Raw genomic sequence first — 18,065 nt, 5'->3', positions numbered from 1 at the left:
AAGGGGCCTTTAAAGGTCATCTAGGCCAAGCCCCTGAAGTGAGCAGGGACATCCCCAACTAGCTCAGGTGCCTCAGAGCCCAGTCCAGCTTGACCTTGAATGTCTCCTGCGATGGGGCCTCCACCACCTCCCTGGACAACCTGATCCAGTGTCCCACCATTTAGGCCCTATCCAAAGGTTTCTGAAGCTGATTGAAAGACCCCCTGAGTACTGCCAGAAGAGTTCAGGGAAGAAAGAAACCAAAAGAAGCAAATGTATCTGGAAAGCTCAAACACTTACTCCTCCAGGAAGCAGCCTTGCAGAAACTGCAGGCTGTAGTGAACCATCTACGTGTCCTACTCGTCCCTTTAGCAACCAACATGCACAGCGCTCAGTGGCCTCACTGCAACACCAGGTAGGTAGATTTGATTCCAGTATGATTTTGAGACATGCAGAAAAACCTTTCCCAGGACACTTTTAAAAGCTAAGCTGACATTTTTTGTGCGCTGGTCCAAGACCTCCAGTTGCTTGCTTCTGCCCATCCTCTCGCAGGCTGGTTGCAGTGGAGCTAGTAACCAGAGGTGATCAATAAGCATCATATGAGGGACTTGCCTACACTTTGTGTACCTTTTGGTTGATAGCAAAGGGCTCCATCTTTTTCTTGTTGCAGTTGAAGAGAATCTGTAAGGCATATAAGGGAAAGGAATGTCCTCTGCTTTCAGCTTTGACCCATTAACTTACACTTGCAGTTATTTGGGTCATTTTTTGAGGTGTTTAGGAGTTCAACACATCTGACCACAGTTTTCATTTACAGTAATGTTTTCTACTCATTTTTGTCTTTCCAGCAAGTTCATTGCTTGGATTTAACTGCTTCATTGTCATGACTGAAGGCTTGAATTGCACCAGTGAGAAGCATAAAACGAAAGTGTGTGTAAATCAAATGGATAAAACATGATAGAGAGAGAGCAAGGCTGAAAAATGCAGGGTGGAGGTGATTTTCTTTTGCCAAACTGCAGAAACCAAGCCTTGAAAAGAAAAACCAGCATTGGTTTGATTGATACTTGGGGAATGGGTGAGATAAAAGAGCTCTTTGCCATGCAGGCAAACAATTCTCCAGTGTGAAAAATACATCGCATGTTAGCGTGTAATAGTCTCAGAGTGTTAGAATCATTCTCTAGTGGCTCATGTCTAGAAGTTTTTGGTAGTTAGTTTTTGGCTAACTGGGCCAAATTTGCACATTGTTATGCAAGTTGACCTAATTGTGGTCTTCCATTATCTGAAGGGGGCCTACAAGAAAGCTGGGGAGGGACTTTTTAGGGTGTCAGGGAGTGATAGGACTGGGGGGAATGGAGCAAAACTCGAAGTGGTTAGATTCAGATTGGATGTTAGGAAGAAGTTCTTCCCCATGAGGGTGGTGAGACACTGGAACAGGTTGCCCAGGGAGGTGGTAGAAGCCTCATCCCTGGAGGTTTTTAAGGCCAGGCTGGATGTGGCTGTGAGCAGTCTGATCTAATGTGAGGTGTCCCTGCCCATGGCAAGGGGCTTGGAACGGAATGATCCCTGAGGTCCCTTCCAAGCCTAATGATTCTATGTGCAGTCAAAAGATGTGGCAGAGAATTCTTCTTTTTCATGCTTTGTGGTGGGTTTGTTTGTTTGGTTTGGTTTAATAAATGGCACTTGTTAATAAAAGCTATGAAGCAGTGAAATAATACTTAGCACTTCCTGCAACATTTGAGTCTTGTTCCAGGTCTGGGAGGAAAGAAGCAAAGGCTTTGACAGGCAAACTGTGATGAACTGAGCTGCCATGGCTTGAGACATGGCTTTTCTTGCTTTCTGGTTAAGATAAGTGCCCCCAGATCAAGTCATGCTGACCATGCCTGTGGTGCAGCTAACTGCTGAGTCCCAGTGGTGCTTCCACTCTGTTTCTACTAAATGAGTCTCACTGAAAGAAGTGGGGAGACAGTATCTTCAGCTCTTGCAATTAATTGCTTCTAGGGGAAGTCATGGGACTAAGTGTTTTGGAATGCATTTTTGATCATCACCATGAGAAATCATTGCAGCAGGGCTAAATGTATCTGCTTCACTTGGGAATGAAAACTGCACTTAGAAATAGTTGAGTGGCACCTGGGAAGTCTGTCTCAGTTTTTAATTTGAGGATCATAATTGCAAAATTAATGGAAGATAGGAGCCTCAGGGGAGTGGTAGAAAGTGGTACACTTACAGTAAATTTTGAATTAAGAAACTGAAGGATGTGTGTGAACACTTTCATAAATTCTCATCTTAGGCATTTGTGTATCCTCCATTGTCAGATGGAGCAATCATCCTCGATAGGAAAACCAGCAAATTTGCATGTCCCCTTGTTACCAACAGCCCAAACTACATTTTTCTACTCACATACAAAAAAAAACCCCACCACCAAACCCCCCTAGCAACTGCTCCTTTAGCAACTCCCAGTGAACCTGAAATCCCTAGAAACTCAAATAAACTTGCTTTGACACTGCCATGCTAATTTTTTAGTAGCATGATATACTGAGAGAATGACTTGGTGATTGGTAATAACAAGCCTGAGTTGTCAGTTGTGCTGGATTGCATTCCTCCTGAGTCCAAAGAAGGGCCATGAGGGTGATCAGAGGGCTGGAGCTCCTCTTCTGTGAGGACAGACTGAGATTGAGTTGGGGTTGTTCAGTCTGGAGAGAAGGCTCTGAGGAGACCTTATTGTGACCTTCCAGTATCTGAAGGGGGCTACAAGAAAGCTGGGGAGGGACTTTTTAGGGTGTCAGGGAGTGATAGGGCTGGGGGCAATGGAGCAAAACTAGAAATGGGTAGATTCAGGTTGGATGTTAGGAAGAAGTTCTTCCCCATGAGGGTGGTGAGACACTGGAACTGGTTGCCCAGGGAGGTGGTGGAAGCCTCATCCCTGGAGGTTTTGAAGGGCAGGCTGGATGTGGCTGTGAGCAACCTGCTGTAGTGTGAGGTGTGCCTGCCCATGGCAGGGGGGTTAGAACTAGATGATCCTTGAGGTCCCTTCCAACCCTGACAGTTATATAACTCTATGGTTCTATATTTAGTTAGCATTCTCTTACCTAAATGGAGGTAAGCCCTTGCAGTTTCTCATTTGTGGTACAGAAATGCCACTGTTGCAGTGATGATGGACTAATTTTTTGGGTTAAGGAAGCATTACAGATGATGATGAGGCTGTGCTGGTTTGAGGGTAGTGAATTGTAGTTATATTACCCTCCTATAATTAAAATTTGAAATCCTCTCTTGCTATCCAAGCTGTTGGTTAGCAAGGCAGCTGCTTTCCTTCCTTCATGAAGTGAGCCTCCATCGCTGTTTGCACCTCACTTAAACCACAGCTCTAGGGAAACACTGGGGGGCTTTACACAACACAGAAAACAAGAGTTGTTTTAAACAAACAAGACATCATTAAGGCCCCTTGGTTTGTGTGTTCTGCTGGGTTTTGAGACTGCCACTGCTATTGTAGGGTCCCATCTGCATACAAGTGTTTGTTTGGGTGCACGAGCCATGCTTATGGTCTATGGTCTTGCTTCTCTGGAGGAAGCTTCATAGAATCATAGAATTGTCAGGGTTGGAAGGGATCTCAAGGATCATCTATTTCCACCTCCCCTGCCATAGGCAGGGACACCTCACACTAGAGCAGGTTGCTCAGAGCCACATCCAGCCGGGCCTTTAAAACTTCAAGACTGTTACCTGCCCAGGCCTGGGGAACTGCTAGAGCTGGTTCAGGTGAGAAGCACTAGAGATGCAATTGCATCTTTGCAGCAGGTTGAACCCTGGGAGATTTTTCACTGGGCCCCCCTTTAGCAGCCCCTGTGTGTAAAAGGCAGTTCTTGATTTCTCTCCAGTGTTGTTATGCTGCAGTGTTTGTAATCACCTGGATAGAAGTTGGCTGTCTACACAGGTATGAGAATGGAACAGGCTTGCCTTGCAGTTCAGTGCTGTTGAAAAGTTTAGAATGCCTTGGTTTGTGTTTTGAACACTTAAGGCATTCTGATACATCACTGTACATTTGAGTCTCAGCTGAGGATTCTTGCATATGAAGAGATTAAATAGCTGCAGTTGCTAATAGAGACAAATTGCCCTGCTGCAGATAGAAGTGACCTGTTGGCATTAATCTGTGCCACAGCAATCTCTTATGGAGAGAGAGTTTTAAACGTAGCTGGGTCTAGAAGGTACTTGTGCTTTTACCAGAAGTGACATTAATTCTCACATTGGTAATTCTGTGAGGGGTTGCAAAAGTGGTAGGAATTCACTCTGTCATTGTCATTCCTGACAAACAGCTTCTACAACCACTCCAGTGCAGAATCAGGGCAAGGTGCCTTCATGTGTTCCACACAGCACTGCCTCACCAGGGCTATGGGAAAGGCAGCCTGGGCAGCTGTTAGTCACTATGGCTTTAATGGGAAAAGGCTGATCATTTATCTCCTGGGTTTGTGTGTCTAGGGCTTTCAGGCAGTCTCTTGCCTGAACTCCTCAGCTCCTCTCACGTTTGTGAGCACCACCTAAGCTGTCTCCCCTTTGGCTGCAGGTTTTCTGCGCGGCGTGCTGCAGCCTGAAGTGCAAGCTGCTGTACATGGATCGAAAGGAAGCCAGAGTGTGTGTCATCTGCCATTCAGTGCTGATGAATGGTGAGTGTGGAGAGGCTCTGGCCTCCTCTTGAGCTGCAGTGATGCTGTAAAAACCAAAATCCAAGTGCCCCATTTGTATGGGTAAGTACTGCAAGCCAGCAACGGCCCTTGGGAGAGCAGCATGCAATTAACAGCAGGCACAACTGGTAAGGCTGCAGGGCCTTGGGAAGCTTTCATTTGAGTGGTGTACCAGCACTGCAGAAGCTGATTGCTTTTGTGGGGGTTTTGTGTGTAGATTTGGTTCTCTTTTGGGGCTTTTTGTTGTTGGGGTGGAGTTTTTTGGTTCGTTTTGCTTTTAATTCAGGAGCCTAGTCTCTGTCCTTTGGCGCTTCACAACCTATTACGCTTCTCTCTTGGGTGCCAAAGAGAAGAGTCGATGCAGTTGTGCCTCTTGTAGATGATAAGCTATAGGAAATTGGAGAAGTACACTCCACAAACTGATCCAGCTCTTCTTCCTCCTTAACTCCTTGGTGTTAGAGTAGGAAGTGGTTTCTAGAAACCTGTCCACAAAGGTGGGCAGCTGAGTTTGGGTGATTGCTCTGGGAAAGTCTGGAAAGTCTGTCAGTGGATGGATGCCTGATGTGAAGGTAGGACACATGAGAGAGCTCAAAAGTGGTTATGAAGTTAAGAAATAGAACAAAGGTACCTTACTTCTTGTGGTAAAAAAAAAGACTCTGGTTTTAACCAAAGGGCCATAGAAGCTCTTCTGTATTTTGCCCTTTTCTAGTAGTAGCACTGCAGATATGTGTTATAAATGTGGCCAGATGCAGAGTATTCTTCCCACTGCATCTTGAGACCTCTGAAGATGTCAAGAACTTCCAGTGCTGGCAGTTAACCTTTGGGTGGTGGTACTGTCCACCTGACTTGTGCCCATCAGACTGAGACAGCAGTTGCTGAAAGACTCAGCATTCACTTTTTATGTCTTGAATTGAGGAGGTAGAAAAATTGGATTAAGTTGAGAGAGGATCCTTGTGAGTGCTTAAAACATGAGAAAACCTGGCTCATGGGGAGAATTTCAGGCACCCTGCCTTTGGTTTATTAATGGAGAGTTGGCTAGGTGATGATGTGGTCTCAGATATATTACCTGGGTAACCAAAACTTGGTGGCAGATGTTACCTGAGGTTTTGGGAAAGGTCTGACAGGTGCACTCTGACATGCAGTAGGCAGAGTGAGAAGGCAGACAAATGCAGGTTTGGGAATGCAGACTTTTAACCATTACCATAACTATCCTGATAATTAACTACTGAGCAGTTCTCACAGAGTCTCCACTGCTGTGAATGCTGAGTTTAACTTCGGAGGCTTTTCTTCAAGCTTGCTGCTGTAAGTTTAAAGCAAGAAACAGGAAACTCTGGTTCAGGCCAGGTCATTGTGACAGTGTAGATTACTTGGGCTGCTGCTTTCAGAAAGGTCTGCTGGTGTATTGAGCAGCTCACTAAGAAGCTCCTATCTTAATTTTTCTCTTCAGTGTTGTGCAGGTTTGTTTGAGAGTGACTGAGTGCTTAGGCTTGAGATGAGCACCCAAAATTAGTAGACTGTTTCTGTTATGAAGCAGGAACAATTATAAAACATAGTATGCAGTGTTATATTTATTAATAATTTGTTGCTGTAGGCTGAATGTGTAAGGTGATAGGAAATTGTAGGTTGTAATACCCAGAAATGAAAGCTGACTCCTGGTGATGCTGTTGAAGGGGTGCTAAAGCACTGGGTTTAGGACTGAGAAAGGAGCACGCTTCAGGGTGCAGGAGCAGGGAATTACACCTGGCAAAACACAGCTGGCTCCTTTTGCTGCTGAGGGGGATTTGTTTTCATGTGGGGGAGGGAAGAATCCAAAAACACTGCAGTTGAAACAAGAAGTGTTCTTGTAAAAAGGCATCACAAAATGGATTATATTGTCATTATTTCCTTGTAAAAGCCTTTCTGTCCTGTTGCCAGGACAAGGGCACATTAATAGCAGTGAGCAGGGACACCACTGCTTGTTTTGTTACAGGGCAATGCTGCCTGCCTGCTTAGGTGGACTTGCCCCAGGCTGTTCTTCGTTTCTCCCCCTGCTGCAGTGCTCTGTGATGATGCTTTTGGTTGCTGCTTACTTAACCTGTAGCCTGATCACATCTGATCCTTCCTCATCCCTGCAGTTTTTTTGTCAGTACAGTTTCGAGTGTTCTCTACTCAGTGCAGCAGGTTCAGCATTCATCTTGGCACAGCCTGGGAAGGGGGAGTTGCAGTTTAGAAGTACTTATTTCAGTTGGTTGCTTGGTGTCTGGTTTGGGTTTCTTGGGGGTGGGAGGGACAGTTGTGTATTTTCTGTCGCTTTCCCGTGGCCCAGCTGTGTGTTTAATAACTTCCCAATGCTCTTTTTACTGTCTTTTCAGTTGGTAGATCAGCTCAGTTGGCACTTGGTTTAGACAAGGCTTTAAAGATGTTCTTTGCCCATGCTAGGACTTTTCTGCTAAAGAAGTCCTTCTCTCTGTGCTTGACCTATACACTTAAGTGAATACAGAATGAAAGTACTCCAATGTAATTACTCTTCTCAGCTGTCAGGCATTTCAGTCTCTTGGTTTTGCAGGAAGAGTTTGTGTTCTGTTTGGGTGTTCTGTGTTGTTTATTTATCTGTTTATTTATTTATGTAGTTAGTCTTGTTATTTTCACCTTGTTTTTCTGACAATTATAGCTAAAGGAACCCAAAGCTGTACCTGATGTGTCCAGGCTTTCCAGCAGCTCTGGGAGCTTAGATGGCATGATGTTTATGCTTGCCTAGAGAAATGCCTTTTTTGGTAACATACTAATGTGGCTGAAGGTGCAAGCACACAGAGGAGTTTTCTAGTACCTTGCATAGCTGCAATGCTTCCTTACAGATGAAAAAGGAATAGTGCTGTGGAGATGCAGTCTGTATCCTGAGCCAGAGGAGGAACTTCCCTGGGAGGGCTGACAAAAAAGTTTGAGGTATTATTCTTTGGGCAATTGAATTAAGGCTCAAGTCCTGCCTCCAGAATGAACAGTAGGAAGATTGTTTTATAGTTAAGAATAGAATTAGTGGTCTGTCCTGAGCTGCTCTGGCTATGAAGAAAGACAAGGAGCCTTTTCTCTATACAGAAGATAAATCTGCTTGAAGGTCCTGTAGGTTGTAAACCATTTGTAATAGCAGTGTCCATCTGTCCATACAGTGGGACAGATACGCACACACAGGAGGTCTGAGCGTTCTCAGTTGAATCAGGAGGCAGCAACATGAAGCATGAGGAACTAAGCATCCCTCAGGTCACAGTGTACTGCCATGATTTTCAGAACATACCTCTCCGTGAGCTGGTTTTAGGGAACAGGCCCTGTGCTGTTTCTTTTGTTGCTGAGTTGCAGCCTGCTGAGATGTAAACTGGGGAGAGATGGTCTGTGGAGGGCAGCAGGCTCCAAACCTGCTGCAGGTGAGAGCCTAAGGCAGTGCTCTGGACTGCTAGATACCTTCCCTTGTGCTCATATTTCTTCTTTCTTTGCTTTAGCTCAAGCCTGGGAGAACATGATGAGTGCCTCCAGCCAGAGTCCTAACCCTAACAATCCTGCTGAATACTGCTCTACCATCCCTCCTCTGCAGCAGGCTCAGGCATCGGGTGCCCTGAGCTCCCCACCTCCCACTGTCATGGTGCCTGTGGGAGTTCTAAAGCATCCTGGAGCAGAAGGTCAGAGCCTTTCTTTTTTTCTTTCAGTTTGCATGTAGTGAGAAGTTGGAAAGAATATCTGCATTTCATCCATTCCAGGTACTCTCCATAACGTGATATTCCTGTCCTCAGCAGGGACATGAGCACAAGTAAACTGTTCTCAGCAGGTGTGCTGCCACAGGGACTGCACTAGGTGATATCCTAAGTCCCTTTTTCAGTCTGCATTCCTCTATTTATAATTTTCCATTTTGCCTTTCTTCTGTACTCAGATTTTCCAGTCAATGCTGCTGTGAGATCTTAAATTCTGTTCTTCTTTGTGTTCTCTCCAGTGGCTCAACCTAGAGAGCAAAGGCGTGTTTGGTTTGCTGATGGGATATTACCCAATGGAGAAGTTGCTGATGCAGCAAAACTCACAGTGGCTGGGACAACTTCCACAGGAACCTTAGCAGTGTCCCATGATCCATCAAAGCCTGTGGCAAACAACTCTTTATCAGCAGAAGTAAGGAAGTATTTCACTGCTCCCCGCTTGCTTTGGTTGTAAATAGTGTGGTAGCTTCTGTGGGCATGTCAGTGAGACCAGCCTGGGAAATATGGTGAGGCTTGCCTTCCTGTGTTGGACAGCAAGTGGCCTTGCTTATTTTATGGCTTGCAAGGTGGAACAGCCATGGAGTTGGAACTGAAATGATGGGGAAGAGCACTAAGCAGTGGTTGAAGCGCTAGCTGGCTTCCGTGCGTTCAGCTGCCCGGCCTGCATGTGAAGGATGTCTGTGTTGTGCATCTTCTAAAGAGCGGAATCCTGCTCAGTGTGGAGTCTGAAACACTGAGACTGGCATGGCACAAAGCAGAAAAACACTTTGACACATCTCATAAATCAATGCATGCAGGAAAGTGCAGATATCATCTTGCAGTGTTTAATGCACTGTGTGTGCAGAGCTGAGGCATCACCGATGGTGAAGGAAGGGGCAGAGCAGGGAGATGCAGTCCCTGTTATCACAGTCAGCTGCTGTTCAGGAGCCAAATTACCTGGTGCTTCTGGTTCTCCAGCAGACACAGGCTCATTACCTGCCCCTGGTGAACTGCTCAGCCACCTCCTGCATTCTTCTCGTTGCTGTTTTGTAATGCTGGCCTCTCCTGTTCGCTTCTCCTAGACTGATAATGCGTCTGTGTTCTCGGGAAACATAACTCAGGTTGGCAGTCCTGTTGGCAGTGCAATGAATCTAATTCCTGAAGATGGTCTTCCTCCAATTCTCATCTCCACTGGAGTAAAAGGAGGTGAGGATATCATTTGGCAGCTAACATTTATGTTCACTGGTTGCAATCAACCTAAGAGTTTCTGTGGTTAGTTTAGAAGTAAGGTGCTGGCAAGGTGCTGAGTGCTTGTAGAAACCCATGGGAAGGCCTTGTGACCAAATGTTGTGACACACATTTACATCTTTGATCCTGGATCAGCATCCAGGAAGAACCTCATCTTGCAAGGGAATTAACTGTAAGAAGTAAAACACAAAGCAAGAAGAAGATGTCCCTTTGGTCCAGGAATACCTGCTGGTGTCTTCACTAATAAGACTGTGGGGAGTGTTTCATACTGAGAGACATTTTAATTAGCCTTATGAATATTCATGTTTGCCTTATGAAACTCTCTTGGAACACTTGCCCAGTGTGAGGCATCCCCAAGCACTGCACTCGACAGCACTGCTGCATGTGGTGGCCCACAGTGAAGCTTTTAGTGGCCAGAGAAGTCAGAAAATGAGGCCCTGCCTTTTATGATTAAACCACTGTAGATATTTGTTTACCTGCAAGCTGCTCTCCCCAGTCAGATCCCTGACATCCTTTAACACACTGCTGGGATTCATTTATTCTGTCACTTTTCCTTTTTTCCCTGTTTTTGCTGAAAGATGTTAAGCTGGAAGTAGCCTTTCCTTTCAGGGTAGTGTCAAACCCAAACTCTGAGCAGTGGTAATTATAAAGCATAGCTGCTCCATCCTGTGTTGCTGTTCCTGTACCTCCAGTGCACTGCTCAGCTCTTACAAGGAGAACCTCACAGGCACCCTGTTCTGTATGCTGGTTGTTTCATGTGCTGTCACACAGCAGATTTTCTTCACAGCATTTTACTTCTGATGTTCCAGTTCTAGTTAAAAAGACCCCCAAGCCCCTTTTTTTCACATTAGAAACCCAATTTACCTTGCTTACTAGTGAATTTGGAGCAGGAAAGGTAATGCACTGTTTTCAAACTCTTGTTTTCATCAGTTAAAGCATAAATGCAGAGTAGATTTGGGGTGAAGAATGTTAATTTGCTAGATCTGATCATAGAGGGACACTGCAGACCTCTTGGAGGTTTCATGTTGGGATCCATTTTACAGTGGCCTTAGACTTTCTAAGGTTGGTTTATATTGTGTGCCCCTCTTTGTTACTCTTCCTTGTAGCTACTGCATGGAAACTGTAAGATCCGTGACACAGGGCCAGGGCATGTGTTGGTGTTTGTCGTCCAGAACTGATGCTCTTGTGCTTTGCTGTGATAAAAACAACCACTGGTAACTGCTTTGTCATTTGGGATTTCAGCTGAAAGCCTGAGACATTTCTCAATTCAATTTCCATTTTCTCCTTCATTTGATACCAGGCAGAAAAACCAAAAAGTGGTTTGTGCAACAAGTTGCACTTCTCTAAAGGATGTGCAGGGGTTATGCACATCAGTGCTAGTGAGGGTTGAAAGCAGCAAGCCCAGGAAACAAAACTGGCAACACTTGAGTAACTTTGGGGTTTTTCTTAAGGTCAGAAAAAGCAGAAAGCATCAAAATTGAGATTGATTACAATGCAGAGTCCTGTGCCAGTGAATTAAAGACTCCAATGTGTGTTTGTTTCTTTTGTAGACTATGCTGTAGAAGAGAGACCTTCTCAGATCTCTGTCATGCAGCAGCTGGAGGATGGTGGCCCTGACCCTCTTGTATTTGTTTTAAATGCTAATTTGCTGTCCATGGTAAAAATAGTAAATTGTAAGTTGTTATTATTAAATAAGGCTGGGGATGTGAGAGGGGAAATGTTATCTCTATGCATGTGTAGGAGCAGCAGCACTTGTATTTGGTAGGATAATCTCTGAAAATGTGCGTGGAATGAAAACTTTGTACTTGGCCACATTGCATTAAACTGCAAGAGGCTCTTTGCAGTCATTGAGGCATCAGTACAGAAGATTTGGTGTAGAAAATGTATACTAAGGCTGGGAGGTCAGTGTTGCCCTCTCCAACTTGGGAGGGCAAGGTGCTTTATCACTGCTCTTCCTTCCCTTGTCATCCCATTCTGGAAAAAGCAGATGGGGATCCCATGGTAGCACACAGGTTCTGTCCCACTGTGCATCTCTTCTGTCCCTTTATGCTATTTTGCAGCACCTGGTCAGCTAGCAGTGCAGTGTTTTACATGAACAGAGCAATGTCATCAGTATGCATGTATCTGTACCTGTTAGGTGAAGGATTTTATTCCAGGAGCTTAATGTTCTCAGCAAAGGAATTGCCAAGCTTAGAGCACGTGACACCACTAATGGTCATGTGAAGCACAACAGCACAGTGACACCTCCTGAAAGCACCTGACACCCAGCTGTCCATCTTGAATGAGATCACTGTCTGAACTGGGTCAGAATCCCCACACACAGAGCCAACAGCCTGGCCTTTCCCCAGCTTCCTTCACTCCCCTTTTATTCCTGTCCTTCAGTTTGGGTACAGAAACTGCTGCAAGTCTGTGTTGCTAATCCCAAGATCTGACCGGGAGCTGGAATGCTCTGGCTGGGCTTTAGCTGTAAGCTGGGAATTGAGCTGCTTCTGATTCTGATGTGCTTGCTTGCAGGGTAAGAGGTGTAGGACCTGAGGTGTCTGCATGGCAGGGATCACAGGAGCCATGCTGGAAAACCGATCTGTCTTCCTGTTGTGAAACTGAGGGGATTCCACGAGATGCTGATCTGATCTGTGTTTTCCTCCCTGCAGATGTGAACAGGAAGTGCTGGTGTTTCACCACCAAAGGCATGCATGCCGTGGGGCAGTCAGAAATAGTCATTCTCTTGCAGTGTTTGCCTGATGAGAAATGTTTACCTAAGGATATCTTTAACCATTTTGTGCAACTCTACCGGGATGCCTTAGCAGGTAGGAGTCCTCTGTTAAAAATGGGTTGCACCCATTTTTGGTTGGGACCAGCTCAGCTACTCACATTCTGGTCATTTAGTAAATAGAAGAAGGTAAAAAGACAGTAAGGGTCCAAGCTGACAGGGGGCTGAATTATTATGGGCTGTTAGTATCCACTGTTACTTTTACCTCACCAAACAGAAGTATTAATTCAGTGCTGGTAACATGGTAATATGCTCCAAAGATCTTCCAGCTTCTGTCTGGGAGCCAACAGAGCAAAGGAGTCTGAACAATGAGGCATAGACTACTGGAGCAGGAGGACTCTGGCCATGACATCCTTATGCTCAGCAGCCATTCCTGAATGTCCACTCTGGCTGCTTCTGCTGGGTGTTGGGTTAAGAATTTGACTGTGGCAAATACAGAATCACAGAATTGTTAGGGTTGGAAGGGACCTCAAGGATCATCTAGTTCCAACACCCCTGCCATGGGCAGGGACACCTCACACTACAGCAGGTTGCTCAGAGCCACATCCAGCCTGGCCTTAAAAACCTCCAGGGATGAGGCTTCCACCACCTCCCTGGGCAACCTGTTCCAATGTCTCACCACCCTCATGGGGAAGAATTTCATCCTCACATCCGATCTAAATATACCTGAAATTAGTCCTGGATTTTGTTGAGCAGTGAGTGCAGCAGGATGCTTAGCAGGGCTCCTGGGTATGCTAATGACAGTGCTTCTAATAATTGGTTCTATTTTATGCAGCTTGAGACCATGGTTGCTTTTTATAGACATGGAAAGAAAAGGCTGAGAATCCCTGTGTGTGGTGTGTTAAATGGCCCCACAGCAGGCAGTTCAGGGATTTCCACAGTGTGTATGTCTCTTGCCACATCGTGGAGGTCATAGTTTATATACATGTCTGTGTGTGCCTGAAATCAGTTGTGAGGCTTTGCAGAGATGCTACCTATGAATGTTAGCAGCTCAGTTGCAAGATTGTGGCGTGTAAACCACTACACAATTCAGATTTGCCAGATAATTGGGCATTGGTTTAGTTTTGAAGTGATCCTGGATGGTTTGGGTTTATTTTCAACTAGAAAATGCAGCATTCCTCTTGTGCCTGTTTAATTGGATCCCCTACCCCTAGCAGTTCAGGTTTGGTATGAGTCACATTTACTTATGAGCTCATCTTGCTGAAGTTTGAATTCTGTGCTCAAGTCCAGAAGCACAAACTTGCATAAAGAAAAATGCAAGCAGTCAGTTCCACTGACCAGAAAATAAAGCTACTTTTCCAGAGCTCAGATTGGATCACAGAATCAAGGATGTTAGGGGCTAGAAGGGACCTTGGAAGATCATCCAGGCCAACCCACCTGCTAGAGCAGGATCACCTATGCCAGGTCATACAGGAACACATCCAGGAGGGTTCTGAATATCTCCAGAGAGGGAGACTCCACAACCCCCCTGGGCAGCCTGTTCCAGTGTTCTGTCACCCTCACAGGGAAGAACTTTTACCTCCTGTTTCCATGGAACTTCCTGTGCCTCAACTTCCACCATTGCCTCTTGTGCTGTCATTGGGCATCACCCAGCAGAGCCTGGCTCCATCCTCTTGGCCCTCACCCTCACCCTGCACATCTTGATAAACATGAATGAGGTCACCCCTCAGGCAACTCCTCTCCAAGCTGAAGACCCTCAGCTCCCTCAGGCTCTCCTCATGAGGAAGATGTTCTACTCCCTTAGTCATCTTTGCGGCTCTGTGCTGGACTCTCTCAAGCAGTTCCCTGAGGTCCTTCCTAAATGGAGGGGCCCAGAACTGGACATAATATTCCAGATGTGGCCTCACCAGGGCAGAGTAGAGGGGGAGGAGAACCTCTCTTGACCTACTAACCACAGCCCTTCTAATCCAGCCCAGAATGGCATTGGCCTTCTTGGCCACAAGAGCACGTTGCGGGCTCATAGTCAACCTCCCATCCACTAGGACCCCCAGGTCCTTTTCCCCTTCACTGCTCTCAAGCAGGTCAGTCCCCAACCTATACTGGTCCATGGGGTTGTTCTTTCCCAGGTCCTTACCCTTGCCCTTGTTCAATTTCATTCAATTTTTCCCTGCCCAACTCTCAGCCTGTTCAAGTCTGGCTGAATGGCAGCACAACTCTCCTGTGTCATCCTCTCCTCCCAGTTTGGTGTCCTCAGCAAACTTGCTGACAGTGCTCTCTGTGCCCTCCTCCAGGTTGTGGATGAATATACTGAATAGCACTGGTCCCAGAACTGATACCCCTCACATGAAGGTTATGTACTGAAAACAATTTTACAACAGGTTCTGCATATCACTTGTGCCTTTGGAGTGACTGAGTCCAATGCTTTAATAAGATAATGAAGAAGATCTTTGTTTCCTGAAATGTCTTGGTACAGCAAAGGTCAGCTTGTCCAGAGGAGCTGCCAGGTTGAGAGTGCACCATTATCACATGTCAGAATGAATCTCCCCTGCACTGGAAAAAAACACCCAACCTTTCCAAACCTCCCTTCATTTCCAGTGCTTTATCTTCCAATTATGGTATTGTTCAGAGGGAGACAGACAGGAGAAGCCATCTCTCTGTGTGTGTGTGCATGTTGCAGCTACAGACCCAGTTTGGTGTGTACAGTGCCTTGAAGTTCTGTATAGTTACACTACAGAAATCCATAATTTATAACTCCTCCACAATGGATTTGGAATTCTTTTTCCAGTGCTCTCGTGGTAGTAATTTGATCCCCTCCAATTGCACTGGTGCAGAGATCTGCTTTCTGTTGTGTAGTCTTTAGGCAGACACTGAATGTCACTGGTTAAGAATTCCTCTGTGCAATACTCCCTTGGTAAGATTTGCTCTGTGTCGTATTTCAGACGTGTAGAAGTAGACAGATGCCTTGAGCTGCTCTGCAGCACCAAGCTGCACTGAGATGTTTGCAGAACCTGGCACCTTGATGACTTAGAATCATAGAATCCTGGAATTGTCAGGGTTGGAAGGGACCTCAAGGATCATCTAGTTCCAACCCCCTGCCATAGGCAGGGACACCTCACACTAGAGCAGGCTGCTCACAGCCACATCCAGCCTGGCCTTCAAAACCTCCAGGGATGAGGCTTCCACTACCTCCCTGGGTAACCTGTTGCAGTGTCTCACCACCCTCATGGGGAAGAACTTCTTCCTAACATCCAACCTGAATCTACCCATTTCTAGTTTTGCTCCATTGCCCCCAGTTCTATCACTCCCTGACACCCTAAAAAGTCCCTCCCCAGCTTTCTTGTAGCCTTCCTCAGATACTGGAAGGCCACAGTCAGGTCTCCTTGGAGCCTTCTCCTCTCCAGACTGAACAACCCCAGCTCTCTCTCTCTGTCTGTATAGGAGAGGAGCTCCAGCCCTCTGATCATCCTTATGGCCCTTCTCTGGACTTGCCAGAGCATTTTGCACTGCATTCTCTCAGTGTTGGTCCTTGTCTCCCTTCCCCATCAGGCATGTTTGGGAAGGAGAATCACATTAATGTGTCTGCAGCTCTAGCTCTTTTAAACGTTGTGCAGGCAGAGAGATAGGATGTGGTGCTGTAGGGGCTGTCATCCCTTGGAAGTGGTTAGCTTGTTGCATGCTGTTGTGGATGGAACCAGACTTGTTGACTGCAGGGGGTACTGCACCTCCTGGCCATGGAATGGAACACCCAGAGTGAAGGAGCATCCCCTGCCTCATGGGTTAGTTTTTCATTCTTTAATCCATTTGCTTGAATTTATCTCACCATCAGGAAGCTGAAATAGATTCTAGGGACATTCTTTTCTTCATCTCCTTTAGAAAGGTTTTCTTAAAACCAGTCTAGAAAATGACAAGACAGGGTTTGTTTTTACTGGAATGGAAACAAGGATTAGTTTTAGTGATGTTGGTTTTGTTTTGAAGTGATACTGGGTGTTTGGGGCTTGTTCTCAGCTGGAAAATGCAGCATTCCCCTTGTGCTTGTGTAATTGAAGCCCCTGTCCCTAGCAGTTCAGAGTCATATTTATTTAGGAGCTCATCTTGCTGAAGTTTGAATTGTGTGTTCAAGCCCAGAAGCACAAACTTGTAGCTACTTGTGCCTCTTGCCAGGTGCTTCTGCTTTCCTCAGGGGATATCTTGTTGGTGAGGCTGAGGCCTGTCCTCTGTGCCAGCCCTTGCTGTAAGCTGTTTGCAGGCTGTGGTTCTGGCGTGCAGGCAGTGGCAGCAGAGCCAGGCCTGTGTGCCACAGGCAGTTGGTTGGGATTAGTAGAAAGCACTCAGTGCTTTCCACTTTGTCCTTCAGCTTCATCTCCCCTTTCAGCACAGGTAAGGTGTCAGGCTGGTGCAGCACCACCCCAAGCCTTCCTTCTTTTGTTAGGTGAAGTCACAGGATCATAGGATCTTAGGGCTTGGAAGGGACCTCAGGAGATGCTCGAGTCCAAGCCCCCTGACAGAGCAGGATCATAGAATCCAACACAGGTCACACAGGAATGCATCCAGATGTGTCTTGAAAGTCTCCAGCGAAGGAGACTCCACAACCTCTCTGGGCGGCCTGTTCCAGTGCTCTGGGACCCTCACAGTGAAGAAGTTCCTCCTCCTGTTGAGGTAGAACCTCCTGTGCTGTAGTTTATGTCCATTGCCCTGGATGCAATATTCCAAATGAGGTCTCACCAGGGCAGAGTGGAGGGGGAGGAGAACCTCCCTGCATCTGCTGGACACACTCCTCTGAATGCACCCCAGGATCCCACTGGCCCTCTTGGCCACAAGGGCACATTACTGTCCCGTGCAGAGCTTGCAGTCCACCAGGACTCACAGGTCTTTGTCCACAGGGCTGCTCTCTAGCAGATCAGCTCCTAACCTCTACTGGTGCAGTTTATTCTTCCTTCCCAAGTTCAGGACTCTGCACTTATCCTTGTTGAACCTCATTAGGTTCCTGTCCAAGTCTTACTGAATGGCTGCAACCCCAATGTCCTCAACCCCAAGCTATGGTCTGGTGTTAGGACTTCTTGAGTGTAAAGCAGTGGAGGGATTGGGAAGAGAAAATGGTGTTTGGCACTATAGGTTGTACACTTGTGAGTTAGGATAAATTGTAAAGCTGTTAATTAAGTATTAACTGCTGCTCTGTTTCCATGACTTTGGTTTTCCTCTGGCCCCTCTGTCATTGAGCTGCCTGCTATGTGGCTTGGTTGAAATGGAAAGCTAATGATTTCTGTTGTGGCTGTAGTAGTTGCACTCGTGTAGTAGTAATCCTGTGATTATCCTGGTCTGTTGGCTATAAGCCTGGCAGGAGGTCTGGTGAATGGGAAAATGAAAACTTCTGTCTGTCTGAATGGGAACTCTGAAGCAGCTGGATGTGTAAATACAGAGCTGCCAAGTATACCCTAGAGTGCCTCAGCTCTGGTGCAATACAATAAATGGCACTGTTACTTCTGTAGTGAGAATTCAAACCTGGCAGCTGCTGGCAATGGCTTTGTGATTGCCATGGTTTGGGGGATACCCTGGGTGAGAATGGATCTGTCCCAGGCACAGTTCTGGGTATTTTTAACCCAGTCTGGTTGTAATTAAATGAGGTGGTAGCTAACACAGAGTAGATCTGTGAAGGCCATGCAGATGTTCTGAGCAGATGAACTGAGTGAATAATACAGCCCTGCAATGTGATGTGGAAAGATGTATACAAAGTCAAATGTCATGCAAGGTGTGGCATGATTGTCTGGAAGA

General features: G+C 46.2%; 1 protein-coding gene across 2 annotated transcripts in view; it reads left to right on the top strand.

Moving 5' to 3' along the window:
* ZFYVE9 (zinc finger FYVE-type containing 9) overlaps positions 1 to 18,065 on the top strand; it is a 77,471-nt gene that overhangs the window by 37,688 nt on the left and 21,718 nt on the right. For both annotated transcript variants that reach the window (XM_054165102.1, XM_054165103.1), the window contains 6 exons: positions 4,529 to 4,628; positions 8,117 to 8,293; positions 8,602 to 8,771; positions 9,421 to 9,544; positions 11,137 to 11,259; positions 12,238 to 12,393. In XM_054165102.1, coding sequence (XP_054021077.1) covers positions 4,529 to 4,628; positions 8,117 to 8,293; positions 8,602 to 8,771; positions 9,421 to 9,544; positions 11,137 to 11,259; positions 12,238 to 12,393 — 850 coding nt within the window. The remainder of the gene's footprint in view (positions 1 to 4,528; positions 4,629 to 8,116; positions 8,294 to 8,601; positions 8,772 to 9,420; positions 9,545 to 11,136; positions 11,260 to 12,237; positions 12,394 to 18,065) is intronic.

Source organism: Dryobates pubescens, chromosome 11 (assembly GCF_014839835.1).
Source record: "Dryobates pubescens isolate bDryPub1 chromosome 11, bDryPub1.pri, whole genome shotgun sequence".
Classification (NCBI taxonomy): domain Eukaryota; kingdom Metazoa; phylum Chordata; class Aves; order Piciformes; family Picidae; genus Dryobates; species Dryobates pubescens.
Note: the sequence above shows the minus strand (reverse complement) of the source record. Positions and strands in the feature narration are given on the sequence as shown.